Source organism: Myotis yumanensis, unplaced genomic scaffold (assembly GCF_028538775.1).
Source record: "Myotis yumanensis isolate MYYU_CA2020_CCGP unplaced genomic scaffold, mMyoYum1.0.hap1 SCAF_5, whole genome shotgun sequence".
NCBI classification, from domain to species: Eukaryota; Metazoa; Chordata; class Mammalia; order Chiroptera; family Vespertilionidae; genus Myotis; species Myotis yumanensis.
In genome coordinates, this window is record NW_027223756.1 from 80,986,231 (window position 1) to 81,005,156 (window position 18,926).

Below are 18,926 nucleotides of genomic sequence, written 5' to 3' on the forward strand. Positions count from 1 at the left end.
TAGTTCCACTCAACCTGGTGGCTGTCATCCCCACCCCACCACCCTACTCAGTTCTGGTGATGCTGTGACTGCAACAGCCCCAGCACTGTCTCCTCAACTGCTGACCCATGCCTTCACCTCACTCACTCAGGCTCCCCCACCAGAAATATCACCCTGCCTGCCCCTTTCCGCCCCTTCCTGGGCAGAGCCTCCCCACTGGGTCCTTCAGAAGCATGGAGGAGCCTGCTCAGGCCCATCTAGAAAGTGGTGACTGGGAAGTGAGCCTAGAGGACAAAAGGGAATGCAGGTGAGAATGCCATTGGAGACAGTGAGCTGTGAATGAGGCGTATGAGAACAGGTGCGGATGCAGGTGAAAATATAAGTAAAGATACGGGTACGTTTACGGACAGACATGTGGGTGGGGGGCCAGGTGAGGATGCAAAAAAATGCAGGTGGATGTAGTTGAGGATGCAGGTAAGAGAGGAGGTAAAGATTCACGTGAGAATGCGGGAAAAATTCAGGTGAGGATGCAGTAAGAAGGCAAGTAAGCAAGTAGGTGAGAACTCATGTGAGGGGGCGGTGAGCTGCAGGTGAGGATGGTGAAGGCATAAGTGCACAGGCGAGAATGCAAATGAGATTCTTGGGGATTTCTAGTAAGAACTGAGCTGAGATGCAGGTGAGGCAGCTAGGGAACAGAGCTGTCGCTTTCCATTTCACCAACACCTCCAGACTTTGGGTGATCACATGGAATACAACTGAAGCTTTATTGGGGGGAGGGGGCCCGGTGGGGGGCTCAGTTGGGACAGCCTAAGATGATCATGTTCTCTCTGAAGCTGGCCAGGTCCCTGCACAGCTTCTTGTTCTCATCGTCTTGGCATTCGTCTGCTTCAGGCCACAGCTCTACCCAGGTGTCCTTCCTGATGATATACTTGATTCTGGGGAGGAGGGACACAGGGCAGGTCAGGAGGGGCCCTGGAAGGGTGGGTGGGGCGAGCACACACATGTGCAGGCTGGGCACTCACTTGGATTTCTCTCCCCACAGGTCTGAGGAGAGGCCCCATATGAGGTAGTGTTTCCCCTCCTGCAACTTCAGGGCTGCTCTGCAGTTGACATGGCTGATGAACCTGCGCTCCTGTTCAGGCTGCACCTTGTCGGTGCCTGGAGGAGAGAGAACAACGCTGAGCTGGGGTGAAGGAGGCAGGAGGAGGGAGGGGAAGGCAGAAAGACAGAAAGCAGCCCAGGGCTGACCTGATTTGATGATCTGCTTGATGACCATTATGTACTCGTCATAATCATCGGACAGCTCCTTCCTGAGCAGAAGGGTCTTGTACACTGCAGGGTGGGATGGTGTGGGTGTTGGGGGAAGGACCAGCATGGGTCATGGGCAGGCTTGATAGCAGGGCAGCTTACCTGTAAGGGCACCTGGGCACATGGCTTCCCAAGCAGCCACATGCAGCCACACAGGGTCATACAACCACCATCTCACATAGTCACCCACAGCCATGTGCACAGTTACAGCCGCCCACAACTCATCCCATACACAAGGACAGTTACTCCTGTCCACTGTCACCTGCAACCACCATCTCTTACACACAGCCACATATGGTCACAGTCACTCACAACACCATCTCACACATAGTCACCTACAGCCTTGCACACAATTAAAGCCACTCACAACTCATGGTATACACAGGGACAGCTATGCCTATCCACTGTCAACATCTCACACAATCATGGCTATTTACAACCACACTCTCACAGACACTCAAAACCTCATTTGTTCACACTCTTGCATGAAACCAGCCCAGTCATAACCATGGTTCCCCAGCAATCATGGCCTCTAATAACACACACACTAGTCACCCACAACGATAGCCTGAAACACATGAACCTGTGGACACTCACAGTCAGTCACACACACACAACCATGACCACACCTGCCATCACATAGTCTCACCCACACAACCACAGCCACACACACCATCACTCACACACAATCACACTTGCACGTGTGTCTCCCCACCCGTTCCTCACCATAGTCCACTTCTGGCTCACAGGCCTTGCCCACCCGGTCTTCTGGGGTGACCTGGTCCTCTGAATGGTGCATGAAGCAGCTCTCTGCGGGATGGGTGGGCAGGGGACATGACCTAAGCTCCACTTCTCACCCAGGGCCCGCCACCCATGGGTGTGGTCAGCCCTAGGCCCATCCCTCTTGGTGTCCCGTGGTTGTGGGCTTTTGGGGCCCCTTGCATCACTGCCATGGCAGGTGTGTGTGTGAGGGGGGTCGGGTATTAAGTGGGCGTGGCCTGCCACTTCCTGGCTCCTGTGCACCCACCCTCAGCACAGCGGCATATTTCATTGTGGCAGAGTTTGCTCAGCATTCCATCTTCCTTCTCCGGGTGGTAGAACTGGGTACAAGTCTCATCTGTGGGCAGAGGGAGTGGGAGGTGTCAGAGAGCTAAGGCCTCCACCCAAGACCATGCCTGTGGGCTCAGTTCCCAACTCCAGTCCCTCAGACCTGGGGATGCGAGGTCCTGAACCCTGGGACTCCCAGGTCCCCAATCACCAAGCCCTGGGACCCCCATCTTATAGAACCTTGGGACCCTCAGACCCCAGCCCCGAGGTTGACTGCTCACCCGGGTTGTAATAGGAGTACACCTTGACTGCCCCCGGCTGGATGAGCCCCACATTAAAGAACTGGTGAACTTTGAAGGATACACAGTCCTCTTGGTTGTGTGAAATCTGGGAAAAGCAGGAGGTGAGTCAGTGTGTGGGAGTCCAGCAAAAAGAGAAACAGGCGACCAAGAGGGATCTGCGTGGAGAGGATGGGTGGGTGAGAAGTGACAAAGATTAATGAGCAGGTCAACAAATCTATTTCTTCTTCTCCAAGGCTCATGGCCAGATTACACTTCTCAGCCTCCGTTTCCATTTGGTGTGACCATGAAATTGAATTCTGGCTAACGGGTTGCTATCTGTGCCCCTAAAAACATCCCATGGTTATCAATATTGCACTGCATATTTGAAAGCTGCTAATATAGTAAATCTTAAAAGTTATCACCACACACACACGTTAAAACTATGAGGTTGTACATGTGCTAACTAACCTTACTGTGTTCATCATTTTCCAATATACATATATCCAATCATTGCATTGTATACCTTAAAATTACACAGTGTTATATGCCAATTATATCTCAATAAATCTGGGAAAATAAATGAGAAAGAAAAAAAGGAAGGAAGGACGGAAGACAGACGTGTATGTATATGTGATAGACATGTATACTTGGAGGAAATTGCTAACAATTAATGAATCTGGGTAAAGGGTATATGGAACTTTTTATACTTCTCTACAATATCTCTGTAGGGTTGGGACTCCTTAAAAAATTAAAAGTACAAAAATGAAAATGAAAACAATTTTAAAACCCATCTCATGCACTATCAATCCTCTTTTTCTCTAGAAGGAATGGATCAAGCAGAGGACTCTAAGACAAAGACCAATAGAGAAGGAAAAGGCCAGCCACATATGGGTCAAGGTCCCAATGGAAGCCTCACCTTGTTCAGGTAGATGATGAGGGTGTTCTTGTTGGAGAAGGCCTTGTTGTCCAACTCGAACTTCGAGATGTACCTGTCAGTGCCACTGGTCAGCTGGAGAAGGAAAGAGCTTGTGAAAATCCTTTCCTTCCCTCAGCCTCTGCCAGGCCCCTGGCTCCTTCCCACCAATCCTAGCCCCTGAGCCCAGGATTTTCACACCTGCTTGAGGTCAGCAGTGTCAGGAGCAAAGCCAGTCATCATGGATATATCCAGGATGGACATAGTGGCATCGTGGTCTCCCAGGTACCTGGATGGGGCAGGGAGAGAGGGTTTAAGTCCCAGGTGGGGTTAGGCCAGAGACAACGGGGTTTGATCAGTGAGAGAGGCTTCTGGTTCCCACACAGCAGCATAGAGGATGTCAGATCTTAGGAAACACTCCCCCAAGGGGAATAAAGGAAAGGTGTGTAATGGTTAAGGCAACTAACTGCTCAGCCTCTGAAGCCCAACTACATGGGTTCACATCCCAGCTCTATGTCACATTTGATGAGTCACTTCACCTCTTCAAACCTCAGTTCTTCTAGAAAATGAAGACAAGAGTGCAGGCAGGTCTCACTTTGCATGATTCCATTATCACGGTCTAGTTCAATAACACCAGCCCCTCAGCAACACGGTCTAATTCCAGTACCACAATATATTAATGAGCAAACGCCTAAAGGACAAATCTAGTTGCCAGCTCTTCAGTCCACCCACCACTATGAAAACAAGTGAGTATTACAATCAATGACCAATCACGTCACTTATTCCAAAGTCTGTCAGTGATGGGTCACCGAGCACCCGTCATTCAAGCCACGTGTGTGGTTGTGTTACTTCCTTCTCTCTCAGTAAAAAAAAACCATGTGAGATTTTACCAAAATGGATCATTGAAAGGGAATCGCCAGCAAAGATGAAAGTGCAGCACAGAAATGAGAGTGGTAACACTGAGAATGAAATTTCAGCAGCACCTAAATGGAGCCAGAGAACAAACAGCAGATGGTGGGGCTGTGGACCTGCTGCCCTTGGAGAGACCATCATGGGGGCAGAGGCACTTAATGAAGGCAGGGCATCAACATAAATGAAGAAAGTGGTTGTGGCCAAAAATGATGTCCCAGAGGAGGTGACACTGGAAAACATTTCATGGTGAAGGAACGGAACTCTTAAATACCTCGTGACATCGAAAGCACAGAGGATTACCTGTGGGAAGTTGACCTAAACTTAGAAGGAACATGACACTTCACAGCATCATAGAACAGATGCTTGCTCCATATCTTAAGTGCTACAGCAGCGGTTCTCAACCTGTGGGTCGCGACCCCTTTGGGGGTCGAACGACCCTTTCACAGGGGTTGCCTAAGAGCATTAGAAAACACATATATAATTACCTATTGTTTTTGTGATTAATTACTATGCTTCAATTATGTTCAATCTATAACAATAAAATACATCCTGCCTATCAGATATTTACATTACAATTCATAACAGTAGCAAAATTACAGTTATGAAGTAGCAACGAAAATAATTTTATGGTTGGCGGTCAACACAGCATGAGGAACTGTATTAAAGGGTCGTGGCATTAGGAAGGTTGAGAACCACTGTGCTACAGAGAAGAATAGAGGCATTATTCAAACCACGGGGCTTTGGATGAGTGCTTCACAAAATTCAAAACCATCTTCAATCTCAATGTTCTGACACGTTACTTCTTAATTGATTTCAGAGAGGAAGGGAGAGATATAGATTGATAGAAATATCAACGAAGGGTGTGAATAATTGATTGGTTGCCTCCTGCACGCTCCGTACTGGGGGGATTGAGCCTGCAATCAGGGCATGTGCCCTTGGTCTGAATCAAAGCTGGGACCCTTTAGTCTCCAGGCCAAAGGTCTATCCACTGTGCCAAACCAGCTAGGGTACAATGTTCTGACGTTTTAAATTACAGTGCACTAAAAAAATACTCATCTAACTATACTCTTCATTACTCTATACTTTTATAACTGGAAATATGAGAGTTTTCAATGTTGTGATAAAAAAAATTAATGGAAGCTCCGCCAGTGTGGCTCAACCAGGAGGTCACGGTTTGATTCCTGGTCAGGGCACATGAGGGCTCTATCGCCAGTAGGGGGAGTACAGAGGGCAGCCAATGAATGATTCTCATCATTGATGTTTCTATCTTTCCCCGTCTCCTTTCCTCTCTGAAAGAAATAAAAATTTAAAAATAAGAATAATGGAAAATTCCTGTAACAGTTGTAATCCTCCTTGTTGATTATCAACATCACTTTTCACAGTCTCAGCTTATGTGGTCACAGCTAGTCTCACACCACCATGCTGTGCTGTCTACCTTCTGGAGGGTGGTCCGCACAGTACTAAGCACACAACACATTCCCAGAGAGTAGTAGGTACCTCGGATATTATTTACAGAAAGTCTTGCTAGAGACAGAGGGATGAGCGAGATGAATCCCAGTGACCCATCTCTTACTTGGTACAGATGTTGAGTAACATGGTGTTCTTGGCGTCCTGAGGCTTCTTCACTAGAAACATAGAGGACAGAAGGATGGAGGGCTGGATCCTGATTCAGGAGGAGGGCAGACACTAGAATGGCAGTGGGGGAAGGGTGACAGATAGGGTCTTTATTCCTTCTACCTTCAGGGGCTGGTCGCAGGATAACCTTGAGACTGAACTTATTGCAAGAGGTTCCGCCTTTGATCTTGGCCTGGTACATTGTCACCACCTGGAGAGTTGAGAGGGGAGATGAGGTGTCAGCAAACTTTACTTGGGAAGGTGATGTGCAAAGCAGATGTGGGCTCCCATCCTTACCGACAAGGTGCCTTGTCCTTTCCCTTTAGCTGTTAATGTGAAGTTCTCATTTTCCTTGGTCTGCAGGGAGTGGGGAGAGAAGAGAAGGTGTCGGGAGCCAAGCCTTCCCCTGGCTGCAATGGTCACCTGCCCTCCCTCCTGCCTCCTGCAGACTGACTGGCTGGAGGATGAGAGCGAGGAGGGTTTGGCCAAGCAACTTTACCGTTTCTGATCGCAGGAGGCTAGCGGATTCCCAGAGGATGCGGTGCGTGACCGAAGACCTGCGGCTGGGCAGGTTAATGGACACATCCAGATTCAGATCCTCATGGTCAGGGACATCCCTCTGGTATTGGGCCAAGGCTTGGAACACCATGAAAGTGGCCTAGAACTCATGAGAGAAGAAGAGGGTGATGTGAGAGACTGAGAAAGTGTCAGAACCTGCTGGGGGATGAACAGTTTCAGCTTAGAGCTGGGCCATTGAGACTGTAGCCTAATATGCACCAGAGGGGGTGAGAATAAGAATGGGGGGTGTTATGTACTGAGGACATGTTCTAGAACTCTCTCAGTGAGAGAGGCTCAGTCTAGTGCTTGGTGACACTAAGACTGTGACCTAAAAGGGACCAGAGGGCACAAGGGTAAGATGGGGAGTCATTAAACACTGAGGACATCTCCTAGAATTCTCCAAGGGTCAGAGGCTTACACCAGAGTGTGGAGACACTGAGCATGTCTAGATACATGAGAAAGAGCAGGCATAAGACTGAAGGTCTAATATGCCTAGCCCATGGCCAATTGGAATAAGGTAGTGAAGACTTGGGGGTGGGTAGGTAGGGGCTGGGAGGAGAAGGGAAACGGGGGGGGGGGGCAGATATGTGTAATACTATCAACAATAAAATTATATTTTAAAGTAAATACAATAAAAACATGCCAACATGCCGAGGCCGGTTTGGCTCAGTGGATGGAGCGTCGGCCTGCGGACTGAAGGGTCCCAGGTTTGATTCCGGTCAAGGGCATGTGCCTGGGTTGCGGGCACATCCCCAGTGGGAGATGTGCGGGAGGCAGCTGATCGATGTTTCTCTCTCATCGATGTTTCTGACTCTCTGTCTCTCTTTCTTCCTCTCTGTGGAAAATCAATAAAATATATTTTAAAAAAATAAATAAATAAAATAAAAACATGCCAACAGCTGCTACAAAACAACAACAACAAAACCAAAATGACTGAAGGTCTAGTAACACCGAGAATGTGGTCTAGACCCATCCAGAGAAGAGAGACTAACAGAGGGTTTACAGACACCGAGAATGTATCTAGAGCCCATTTGTGAACAAATAATAAAATTGGAACCTGGGGACAACTGAGCATATAATCTAGAATCCAAAAGTGACACTGAGCCCTGGCCCGGTGGCTCAGTTGGTTGGATCATTGGCTCATGCATCAAAAGGTTGCAGATTCCATCCCCGGTCAAGACACATACGGGAAGTAATCCATTGGTGTTTCTCACATCAGTGTGTGTGTTTTTTCTCTCTCACTCCCTTCCTCTCTCTCTCAAATCAAGAAACATATCCTTGGATGAGTATTTCTTAAATACCTGACAATGCCACCAGAGAGAAAGGGGATCAAACTGAAGCCTGAGCTTTTTAGACTTGAGGCTGCTGCAACCATGGCCTAGAACCCAGCTGGAAGAGAGCAGGCTTTGATAAGATTCTAGAAAACTGAGACCATGGTCTAGAACCCACAGTAAGACAAGGTAACACTGGGAGCCTCGTGGAACTGAGTGCATGGTCTAGAATCACCCAGAGGGAGAGATGGAGTTGATGATTCCCTATAATAATTGAGAATTGGTATAGAACCCACCAGTGAAACAAAGTAAGATGGAACACCTGGTGGAACTAGAAACATGGTCTAGAACCCATCAGAGAGAGGTTCACCCCTGACCCTGGGCCTTGAGAACATGATCTGGACACCAGGAGGGAAAGGGGGTCTCAAAATGCAGCTTGAAGCATCCAGAATTTAGTGTAGAATCCATAGACAGATTTGCAACAAAAACCAAAACCTGATATCTCAACTTCATTCCAATCAACTGCCTCTCTTGGTCTCAGCATCTTATCTGGGAGGCCATTCAGGCCAGAAGAGGTAAGGAAACATTTGCATGGGGGATGTGGGACCACTTGCCTGGGTGGAGCCATAGCCATCTCCATAGAATCTCTGCTCCTTGAGCCAGCGCACAACAGGAGGTACAGAGTCAAAGTCTTTGAGCAGCAGCAGAGCCAACAGGGCATAGGATGTGGCCTCCATATTGTAGAGCTTCTGGCCAGGCTCCTCCCAGCGGTTCTTATCTACAAGAGAGAACACCAGCCCCCATGCTCACTGCTCTGTCCAGCCTGGAGGTAGTTCAGAGAAAGCTCAGAAGAAAGACTTGTACTAGACCTCGGTGTTCAGGTGTCCTGGCCCACATTTGTGGCTTTCAGTCTGCTGGTTCCTGCCTTGCCCTCTTCCCTCATCAACCTTTACTCTTCTGTGTTTTTTTGTTTGTTTGTTTTTTTAAAAAATATATTTTATTGACTTTTTACAGAGAGGAAGGGGAAGGGATAGAGAGCTAGAAACATCAATGAGAGAGAAACACTGATCAGCTGCCTCCCGCACACCCCCCACTGGGGATGTGCCCACAACCAAGGCACATGCCCTTGACCAGAATCGAACCTGGGACCCTTCAGTCCGCAGGCCGACGCTCTATCCACTGAGTCAAACTGGTCAGGGCTCTGTTTAAATTCTGAACTGCAGCCCCTCTGATCTATGGGAGCAGATTCCCTAAGTTTGCCATGCTCATTCTCACCTCTGAGCCTTTGCATATTCTGTTTTCCCATCTTGGAGCACTTTTTCTCCACCGACCCCTGGTCAATTCTTATCCACCCTGCACAATTTGGCTCCAATGGCACCCAAGACAGAGTGAGACCTTTCCTTCTGTCTCTTAAAGCATCCTGTGCTTCTCCTGTCCCAGCACAATGATGCTCTAGGGCAGTGATGGCAAACTTATGACACGCATGTCAGAGGTGACACACGAACTCATTTTTTGGGTTGATTTTTCTTTGTTAAATGGCATTTAAGTATATAAAATAAATATCAAAAATATAAGTCTTTGTTTTACTATGGTTTCAAATATCAAAAAATTTCTATATGTGACATGGCACCAGAGTTAACTTAGGGTTTTTCAAAATGCTGACACACCCACCTCAAAAGGTTCGCCACAACTGCTCTAGAGGAATCTATTAACTCATTTGTTTCCTCAACTGGAACATGAGGTCATGATGGCAGGGGCTGTGCCATATTCACTGTGATGTCCCAAGTGCCTAAGAAAGTACTCATGACAGAGACTGTCACCAAGAACCATTCCCTCCTCCTCCTGGGCACAGAGTTGGACTACATCTCCTAGAGGCCTTTGCAGGTGGGTATGGCCACATAACTGAGCTCTGTCTAATGGAAAGTGCAAAACAATTGAGGGGGCCCCTTCCATGGCTGGTCTACCTCCCTTCGCCCAGTCTTCCTGGCTGTTTCCTTCTGCATTAATAGAAGGGATTCTGAGGCCCTGAGGTGGCAGAGCCATGAGAAGAGAGAGCCGGGATCCCTGCATCACTGTATAGAGGTGAGCTGTCCATCAACTTGGGACACCCACAATAATACTAAAGGCAATGACAACATCAGTGATAGATCTCTACTATGTGCTAGACCTTCTCCTACTCTCATCACTCATTTAATCTTCACACCAATCTTGTGATGTAGGTATCATTTTATATACAAGGTCCATAGAGGTTAAGTGGATTGTACAAGATCACACTGTGAGAATGTGCCAGAAGGTGATTTGATTTTGAACTTGAATCTGTCTGATGTCAGAGCCCATGTTCTTGCTCCCGTGTCATAGCAAGTACTCAACAAATACTTGTTGAATCATGTAATGGACCTTTTGTGTTATGCTTACAATGAGGACTTTTCACACCCATACCCACTCATCCCAGGTCAGATTGGAGCCACACAGCCCAGCTTAAGGTGGCCACCCTCAACCCGCAGCCATGTATCTCTCCTTACCCCACCAGGCTGCCTCTCACCTGTGGCTGCTTTCAGAAATGTGTCGAGGAGAGGGCCCTCCAGCTTGCCCAACTGGGCCAGGGCATAGCCAGCAATGGCCACAGCATAAGGTCTCTTCAAGTTCTTGTAGTGTGTTTGAAGGAAGTCTCCAGCCTTATTGATGCTGCCCCCAAGGTTCTATGAAAAAAAGATTGGGTACTCTGGTCAGGTGGGCACTGCTGCCCCAGAGAGCTGACAAAGATCACATAATCACCACTTCCTGTGCATAATGTTTCTGGCCTTGGTACATATTTGTCTTGGATCTGTCTATTTTTAAGGGTTCCCCAGACAGTTTAGCCACTGTGCACTGCTCTGTTACTGAGTACCTATCATGTTCCTGGTGCAGTCTGTATACTAGTGGTGTGCTAGTAAATATTTAATAACCAGTTGTCTAGTCAGTGCAGGAGGTGGGGGTTAGGGAAGCTGGTTTACTGATTGCCAATGACTGTGGTGTAAATATTCCCACCATGCCAATTTCAAGCTACCTTAACACAGCGTGGGAAAGAGATGCCCCAAATAGGCACCCAGGGTTAGCACACCACTGGTTCCACCTATTATTTAATCATCATCATCATTGTAGCTAACACTTAGTATGTGCTAGTCACATATCAACTCATTTAATCTCAAAATCCTATGAGGTAGTTTTATTTTCATCACCATCCCTACTGCACAGAGCAGAACACTGAGACCCATGAGATGAGGTGCAGAGGCAGATATGCTTTGTAGTGATTTTTATAGTGTAAATACAACCACGCCTGATTTCAACCTACCAGCAAGGAGTCACTGACTGTAGAATTGGGAAGAGATCATATAGTTTGTCCACCGTATATGTACAACAGACATAAATAACCTCAAGATCATGGATAATGATGAAAGGTAGTAAAATAATTAAGAAGTGATGAGTTTTGAGGGTTTACTACCTTTGTTGTTGTTTTTCTCTTAATTGGTTTTTAGGGAGAGAGAGGGGCGGGGAGAGAAAGAGGGATGAGTTTGTTGTTCCACCTATCTATACATTCATTGGTTGTTTCTGGTATGTGCCCCAACTGGAGATCGAACTGCACCTTGGCATAATGGGATGATGCTCCAACCAACTGAGCTACCTGGCCAGGGCTACTACCTTTGTTTTTATGTGTAGTGTTTAGACTAATTTATTTAAGTGTAAGTTTATATACTTTAATATTTAATAGTGATTGCGTTCAACAATCAACTTGCAACATTCCTGGAATACTAACCATTGGTTTTATCAAGCTAATTCCATCAAGCTCTTTATTAGAACCCCAGCAGTCTAGTTCCACAGCCTATGCCATACTCCGTTATAAGGGTGCTGTGTTGTAGTAGAAAATGTCACTACGTTGTAGTAGAAATTAATCCTTTTGCCCGCCCTCTGTCTCTCCTACATCCACCCTTGACTTTTGTAGGACCTTCTCCTTCCTGTCATTTACATGGCCACAGTGGAACAGTCATATTTGCCCAGGAAGACCTACTTCCTGGTCTCAGCTCATTGATCCAGAAGTGATCACCTGACCCAGGCTGAGCCAATCAGAATCCTTTCCTAAGAATCTGGAATATTTAGCCTTGGGCTAGGAATTTCCCCAAGGAAGGCAATTCTGTTCTGCCAGGTAGGCTGGGTGGCAGGAAAGCTGAATTATTGGGCAAAAGGGGCATGAAGGACCCAGGAAGAGGAACAAAGCATCCTGGTCGAATCCGTAAGATTCCTTTTATCCTTGCACTTGATAAATTCTTAGATTCTTAAAATAATTCCCCCATCTACAGGGTGGGGAAAAAGTATGTTTATAGTTGTTTGTACATAAAATAATACAGTAATTAATATTATCCGGCGATCGGAGGGTGATGGAGGTTGAAGCCTCTGGCAGAGGCATCAGGCCTGGGCAGGGGGCGGAGCCGGCAATCGGAGGGGTCTGGGGTCCCCTGCCCAGGTCTGACACCTCTGGCTGAGGCATCAGGGCTGGGCTAGGGACAGATCTGGCGATCGGAGGGAGATGGGGGTCGATTCCTCTGGCCCAGGCGTCAGGCCTGGGCGAGGGCAGAGCAGGTGATCAGGGGGAGATGGGGGTCCCCTGCCCAGGCCTGACACCTCTGGCAGAGGTGTCAGTCTTGGGAGGGGGGCGGAGCCGGTGATGGGGGGGAGATGGGGTCCCCCGCCCAGGCCGGATGCCTGGGCCAGAGGCATCAGGCCTGGGGCGGGGGTGGAGGGGGTGGAGAGTGAGGGGGTGGGGGTGGGAGTGGGGTGGGGGGACAAGCCGGAGATTGGTGTGAATTATAGAGGAAACACCTTTTCTGACCGCTCATTGGCTAAGCTCCCTGTATGCCACTGGTAATATTCTTAGTAACTTGGGTAATAAGAATCCAAAAAGGTGATCTAGGGTTTTTTACCACACCCTGAAAAAAACAAAGGTCTGCTGCTGGAGAACTAAGAAATGTTATATCCTGCCCTAGCCGGTTTGGCTCAGTGGATAATGCCTTGGCCTGCCGATGGCAGGGTCTGAGTTAAATTCTGACAAAGGGCATGTACCTAGGTTGCAGGCTCCTCCCTGGCCGGGGCCCAGGTCAGGGCTCATGCAGGAGGCAACCAATCAAAGTGTTCCTCTCACTTTGATGTTTCTCTCTGTCTTTCTCTTTCTCTTCCACATTCTCTAAAAATCAATGGAAACATATCCTCAGGTGAGGATAAAAAAAATAAATAAATAAATAATTATTATATGAAAGACACATCTTGAAAATGCCTAAAGAAAGTTGTCATTTTTTCATGGTGAAGGGACTGGAGTCTGTGTTGATGAAAAAACCTTGCTGGCTGTGGTGACTGGCAGTGGCTGCAGCAGCAGGCTGATGGGGCTGGTGCCTTCCCCTGATCAGCCCGGTCACCTCCCACAAAGGGAGGCCAGACTACAGCTTAGGCCCTATCCCCAAGGGGAGCAGGGAGTGGGCCTAAGCCATCACTAGGACATCCCTTGAGGGATCCCAGTATGTGAGAGGGGGCAGGCTGGGCTGAGGGACACCCCCCCACCCCCAGTGCACTGGGCCCCTAGTTAATAAATAATAAGACAACAATAAACTCTGTGTTAACCATACTCAACTGTAAACCTACTTTTGCCCCACCCTGTGTTTTTGCATAATGTAGCTCATACATGTGTTACATCTAGAACAACTTAGAGAGTCCTAAAAATACAAAAATTATTATACCCATTTTACAGATGCACACACTGAGGCCCAGGAAGGGCAAGTGCTTGTGAGTTATGATCTAAATTTAGATCTGTCTGACCCCACTTCCCTAGAGCCGTCTCTTTTCTAACCATAATTTCTTTCAAATCCCTAAGTTTGCACCAGAAAGGCCTGAGTTCTCCTTGGCCTTAAAGATAACAGCCTTCCTCTCCTTCCTCTCTTTTCTGGGGTCCTGAGGAGGGAGATCAGCTGGTGAAGTTGGGATCCTGTAGTTCCCCACTTGGAAAGCTAAAGGTCAAACAACCCACTCTCAAAACCGCAGGACAAAGCAGATGTCGCAATTACAGAACATCCACGATGGCTGTGCCTGCGTGGAGCAGAGTGAGGGAGAGAATGGGGGGGTGCGAAGGAGGGCAGGGCACACTTACATTGACAAGTCCCTCGCAAATATCTTTAGCCTCCTGCAGCGCGATGAGAACGAAGGCTGTGAGGGACACATCTTTCTCCTCAGCATAATTCAAGCCACCCTAGGGTGTGGAGGAGGGAGTAAGGATGGGGTCACCCATGTGCCCCTCATGCCAACCACCCCCCTTAGGATCAGCAGGGCAGGGCAAGAGTGGGTCTCTCCCCAGTGTCTCACAGGAGGGCCATACTCTAGTATCCATTCATTCACTCACTCATTCTGTAAATGTTGCTAGTGTTGTGGGTAAGATGGCTCCAGCCCTCATGGAGCTCCCCATCTCGTAGGGGAGACAGGCATGAGCCAAACAGCTCATCACAGATCTATCGTTACAAACTGATGAGAGCTGCGCAGAAGTGGATGTGACGGTGAGAATGGATAGTGGGGGGAGGTGTCTTGGTCAGGGCAGTTGGAAAGTTGTCCCCAAGGGATGAGAGGTGGAGCCACAATCTGAAGAGTAAGTAGGACTCAGCTGTCAAAGAGGGCAGTGGTAACATGCCAGGCAGTGGGAACAGCATGTGCAAAGGCCCTGTGCCCAGGAGCAAGGCTCCAGGCAGTACAGATGGAGTGTGGAGAGGGAAGGCTGTGAGGCTGGGAGCACGAAAGCACAGGCTGAAGCTGTGGTTTGCTCACTTGAGCACACGTCAGAATTACCTGGAGTCGGGGGCTTATTAAAACCCTGATTCCGAGGCCCCACCCCCAAAGTTTCTGATTAGTGCATGTGGATCCAGCCCAAGAAGGTCCATTTCTAACAAACTTGTAGCTGATGCTGGCGCTTTTGGCCTGGAGACCAGAGTTTGAGAACCACAATTCTAAGGAGTTCTCAGGTGGTTTTTTTTTTTTTTTTTTTCAAAGCAATGGGGGGCTAGGGAACTTTCATTTTGCACTGGACCCTGAGGTCTCTGATTTTTGCAAAGGAGAAGTGACCATCGTGGCTCCTCTATTTCTCTGTCCATCCCACACTGAGAATTGGGCAAATGGCAGACGGAGCCTGTCTCCTGTCCATGCGGGGGCACTCAGGCACTCCTCTCCCCCAGCCTGGCCTGAATCCTAGCCTCTTACAGTCATTTGTAGTTGTCCCACCGGTGAATCCTCCTGGAAGACTCCATCAGCCCTCTGCTTCTCCAGGATCAGCCACTTGACAGCCCCACAGATGACTTCAGAGTCAATGGTGATGAGGTTGGCGGCCAGAGAGAAGACCTTGACCACGTAGGCTGTCAGCCTGGGGTGGGCACGGAGCATGAGCCAATTGGCTCTGGGATCCAGAGACTGCCATCCCAGCCAAGCAAGGAGCAGAGTGGGGCAGGGCCTGCTCAGGTGTGCCCAGTTTCCCAGGCCAGGTCTCAGGACCCAATGTTGCTTGTAGACAGTGCTTAGTGACGGTAGATCACTTGACTAGTGGGCACCTTGACTCTGAAGGTAGAGGGGTCCAGAGGCACAGGGCTGTGTGGGGGAGGCCAGCCTAGATCACCCCAGGCCAGGGCCCAGGCCTTGCTCAAAGGATGCAGGGCCAAGGATGGGCAGGCTCACCAGGTGCTGGGCTTCAAAGTCAGGAAGGCTGCAAAGGCCTTGTTGGGTTGCCTGAAGGCCAGTTGCTGTGTGTAACCTGCAAGGAAGAGAGAAGTGTCACTGGGGGAGTGAGGGCTGAGTGGAGGCAGTGGCTGGTGTGGGTATGCCAGGAAGGAGAGAGGCTTAGAGAGAAACAAAGATTCTGTGAAGTGGGGGAAGGAGAGGTTCAGAGAGGATAGAGGGTGCTCAGGACCAGGAGGAATGTGTAGAGGGGAGGGGAGCTTATAGGGTGCAGGGACTCTGAAAACGTTCAGGAAAGAGTGAGGAGGGGTAAGGGCTTCTCAGAGGAGAAGGCGTTTAGAGAGAGAAGGGCTCTCGGGGGGGGGGGGGTCATTGGGAGAGGGAACTCAGAGGGACAAGGGTCTGAAAGAGGGGAGAGCAGGAGGTGTCAGAGAAGGGGCGGGGCCTCTAGAGGGGGCGGGGCCTCAGAGGAGGAAGGAGCTCAGAGAGGGGTCTCAGAGTGGGGGCCTCCAATAGGGGACGGGGACATACCCTTCTTGATGAGGTCCAGGGCCTCCTGCCGCTTGTCAATGCCAAACTTGTCCCACTGCTCAGTGTGGTCCAGGTAGTGCACCGCGATGACCGTGGGCGTCATACCGATCATGTTCTGCTCTCCATTGCCCCCGGGGGTCACAATGAGGTGCTTCAGCTGCTGCCCATCAATGGCCTCCTCTGCCATCTGGGCCACTGGGGCCCCTGCAGCCAGGAGGAAGGATGGCATTCAAGCAATGAGATGCACTATGGGGTGAAGAGGGTCGGGGCTACTCCCAGCCTTCCCAGGCTCCAACCAGCCAGGACCAAAGAGTCAGGGAGTCAGGGACAGCTGGCGGCTGGAGGCATCTGGTGAACGGGACCAGGGGGGTTGTCCCTGGGTCCTCATGTGCCACCAGTGGTAAAATAATTCCAGGAACAATGGTCATGAATACGTCTATCATGCTTAATGCCTTTTGCCAAGCTCCCTTCTAAGAGAACACTATATAGCATCTCATTTAATTTTTCCAACAGCCCTCGAAACAGGTACCGCTATTTGCCTTCATCACAGATCAGGAAACCAAGAGTCTCTATGCCAAACCTAAGAGCTCAGAGGTTGCAAGGGGCTTTGCTAGCTCCTTCCTGTGCCTTCTCCTCCCAGTCCTCCATCCTGGGCAATTCATTCCAGAATTTCTGTTCTTGAACTCTATCACTTCTCATTGAAGCTTCTTTAGCAGCAGAAGCTAAGTACTGCCTGGAGCCTTCTGTGAGCACATCAAAGAGGCTGTTCTAGTACATGAGAAGGAGGGAGGCATCATGGTTCAATATTCTCAGAAGTGATGGAACTGGGTGCCCTCTTCAGGGGTCATGGCTCCCACACCTTCCTGGGCCCCATGGGGTTGGACCAAGGCCATCTCACCCTGCAGGAGGATCCTGGTTTCCGACTCTGTGTCAGGGACTTGGTCACTGAGGTCTGCAGCCTCGACCTCCACTCGCTGCACACCGTCTGTTGGTGGAATGGGAGACACCCTTGGCACCAGCCTCCTTTCACCAGGCTCTGCACACCACCCAGGCCTCACCCCCACTCCTGCCCTGACTCACTTTGGCCGAGGTGTTGTGGATCCAGTGTGAGAATGGCCACAGTCTTGTTCATTCTGATTCCTTCAGGCTGGGCAGTGTTGAGGGAAGGGGGAGGTGGGTGAATAAAAGGACAGACAGAGCCACAGCTGGTCAGCAGGGCACTGTTCTGGGGATTACTGTAGCCTAGATGGTATCTACCAGTCTTAGCTGTGTGACTGGGAGCCAGTTACTTAACCTCTCTGTGTCTCAGCTTCCTTCCTTATAGGGAGGAGGCAATACAAACATCTACCTCATACTATTGTATGATATAATAACAACATTATAAATTAATAACAATAATACAACAAAGCCTTTAGAAATCTTCCTATGTGCCTAGAAGCTGTCTTTATTCAGGTTAACTCATTTAGGGTATTGCTATTACCATTCCCATTTTAAAGATGGGGAAACGGGCCCTGGCCAGTGTGGCTCAGTTGGTTGGGCTTGTCCCATACACAGAAAGGTTTCCGGTTTGATTCCAGGTCAGGGCACATACCCAGGTTCCAGGCTTGATCCCAGGTAGAGGGCATACAGGAAGCAGCCGATTTATATATCACTCTCACATTAAGTTTCTCTCTCTCCCTCTCCTTTGCACTCTCTCTCTCAAAGTCAATAAAATATCTTAAAACAAAACAAAACACAAACTTATAAAGATGGGAAAACTGGAGAACAGAGAGCTGAAGTAACTTGCTCAGAGTCACACAGCTTGTAGAACAGAACTGGAGTATGAGCCTCATAAATGCTATAATGTATTTTATTTGAAAATTTGATAAATATATAAATAAAATATTAGTGATCTTGCTTATGAACTGGTTTTGCTTTAAAATATTTAAAAAATGACAAAAGGAGATTCCTTAAAAAATTAAAAATGGAACTTACATTCGACCCAGTAATCACACTTCTGGGAATATATGCGAAGAGAAACACCAATCAGAAAGGACATATGCACCCCTATGTTCATAGCAGCACAATTTACAATAGCTAAGATTTGGAAACAGCCTAAGTGCCCATCAGTAGATGAGTGGATTAAACTGTGGTACATCTACATGTGCATATTAGCATAACCAATGGACATGGACACTGGGGCAGTGGGGGCTTGTCCTGGGGGGCGGGTGTGGCGATGGTGGTGGTGGGGTCAATCGGGGAAAAGGAGACATATGTAATATCTTAAACAATAAAAACATAGTGATAAAAATATTCACAAGAGAAAAAATGACAAAAGCCTTTTACTGATGATTCTATCTCTTATTATATTTGAAAGTGTTCCAAACTATGTGAAACAGTAATAATGTAACTGTTAATGTATATTTTAAGGCCAAAAATCACAGGTAATAGAACATTTGAGATCTTGTTCCCCAACATATGTTAGTCAGTTTGGCTCAATAAACTCATAAAAGTTTAAAAAATTTGAAATCACTGGTAAAAACAGAACTTTGCTGCCTGGTCAGTGTGACTCAGTGTTTGAGTGCTGACACATGAAGCAGGAGGTCAGCGTTCCATTCCAGGTTAGGATGCATGGCTGTGTTGCAGGCTGGATCCCCAGTAGGGGGCATGCAGGAGGCAGCCAATCAATGATTCTCATCATTGAAGTTTCTCTCTTTCTCCCTCTCCCTTCCTCTCTCTGAAATCAATAAAAGCCATACATTTTCAAAAGGAGAACTTTCCTATATCATATATTATTGCTTT

The 18,926-nt window shown here is 48.4% G+C and overlaps 1 protein-coding gene across 3 annotated transcripts in view; it reads right to left on the reverse strand.

The window, feature by feature from the left end:
- Nucleotides 1–719: 719 nt before the first annotated feature.
- LOC139010899 (complement C3-like) overlaps nucleotides 720–18,926 on the reverse strand; it is a 34,519-nt gene continuing 16,312 nt past the window's right edge. The window contains exons 21-41 of one of the 3 annotated variants that reach the window (XM_070415954.1): nucleotides 17,226–17,292; nucleotides 17,044–17,130; nucleotides 16,146–16,349; nucleotides 15,615–15,690; nucleotides 15,147–15,306; nucleotides 14,053–14,151; nucleotides 10,426–10,582; nucleotides 8,498–8,661; nucleotides 7,256–7,447; nucleotides 6,554–6,712; nucleotides 6,352–6,411; nucleotides 6,178–6,265; nucleotides 6,014–6,065; nucleotides 3,730–3,817; nucleotides 3,532–3,624; nucleotides 2,616–2,721; nucleotides 2,315–2,404; nucleotides 2,014–2,097; nucleotides 1,228–1,311; nucleotides 1,002–1,137; nucleotides 720–914 (exon numbers count right to left, since the gene is read on the reverse strand). In XM_070415954.1, the coding sequence (XP_070272055.1) occupies nucleotides 773–914; nucleotides 1,002–1,137; nucleotides 1,228–1,311; nucleotides 2,014–2,097; nucleotides 2,315–2,404; nucleotides 2,616–2,721; nucleotides 3,532–3,624; nucleotides 3,730–3,817; nucleotides 6,014–6,065; nucleotides 6,178–6,265; nucleotides 6,352–6,411; nucleotides 6,554–6,712; nucleotides 7,256–7,447; nucleotides 8,498–8,661; nucleotides 10,426–10,582; nucleotides 14,053–14,151; nucleotides 15,147–15,306; nucleotides 15,615–15,690; nucleotides 16,146–16,349; nucleotides 17,044–17,130; nucleotides 17,226–17,292 (2,388 nt within the window). In that variant the 3' untranslated portion in view covers nucleotides 720–772. Of the gene's footprint in view, nucleotides 915–1,001; nucleotides 1,138–1,227; nucleotides 1,312–2,013; nucleotides 2,098–2,314; nucleotides 2,405–2,615; nucleotides 2,792–3,531; nucleotides 3,625–3,729; nucleotides 3,818–6,013; nucleotides 6,066–6,177; nucleotides 6,266–6,351; nucleotides 6,412–6,553; nucleotides 6,713–7,255; nucleotides 7,448–8,497; nucleotides 8,662–10,425; nucleotides 10,583–14,052; nucleotides 14,152–15,146; nucleotides 15,307–15,614; nucleotides 15,691–16,145; nucleotides 16,350–17,043; nucleotides 17,131–17,225; nucleotides 17,293–18,926 lie in introns of those variants that run through there. The other 2 variants (XM_070415955.1, XR_011471570.1) reach the window with 2 other exon arrangements.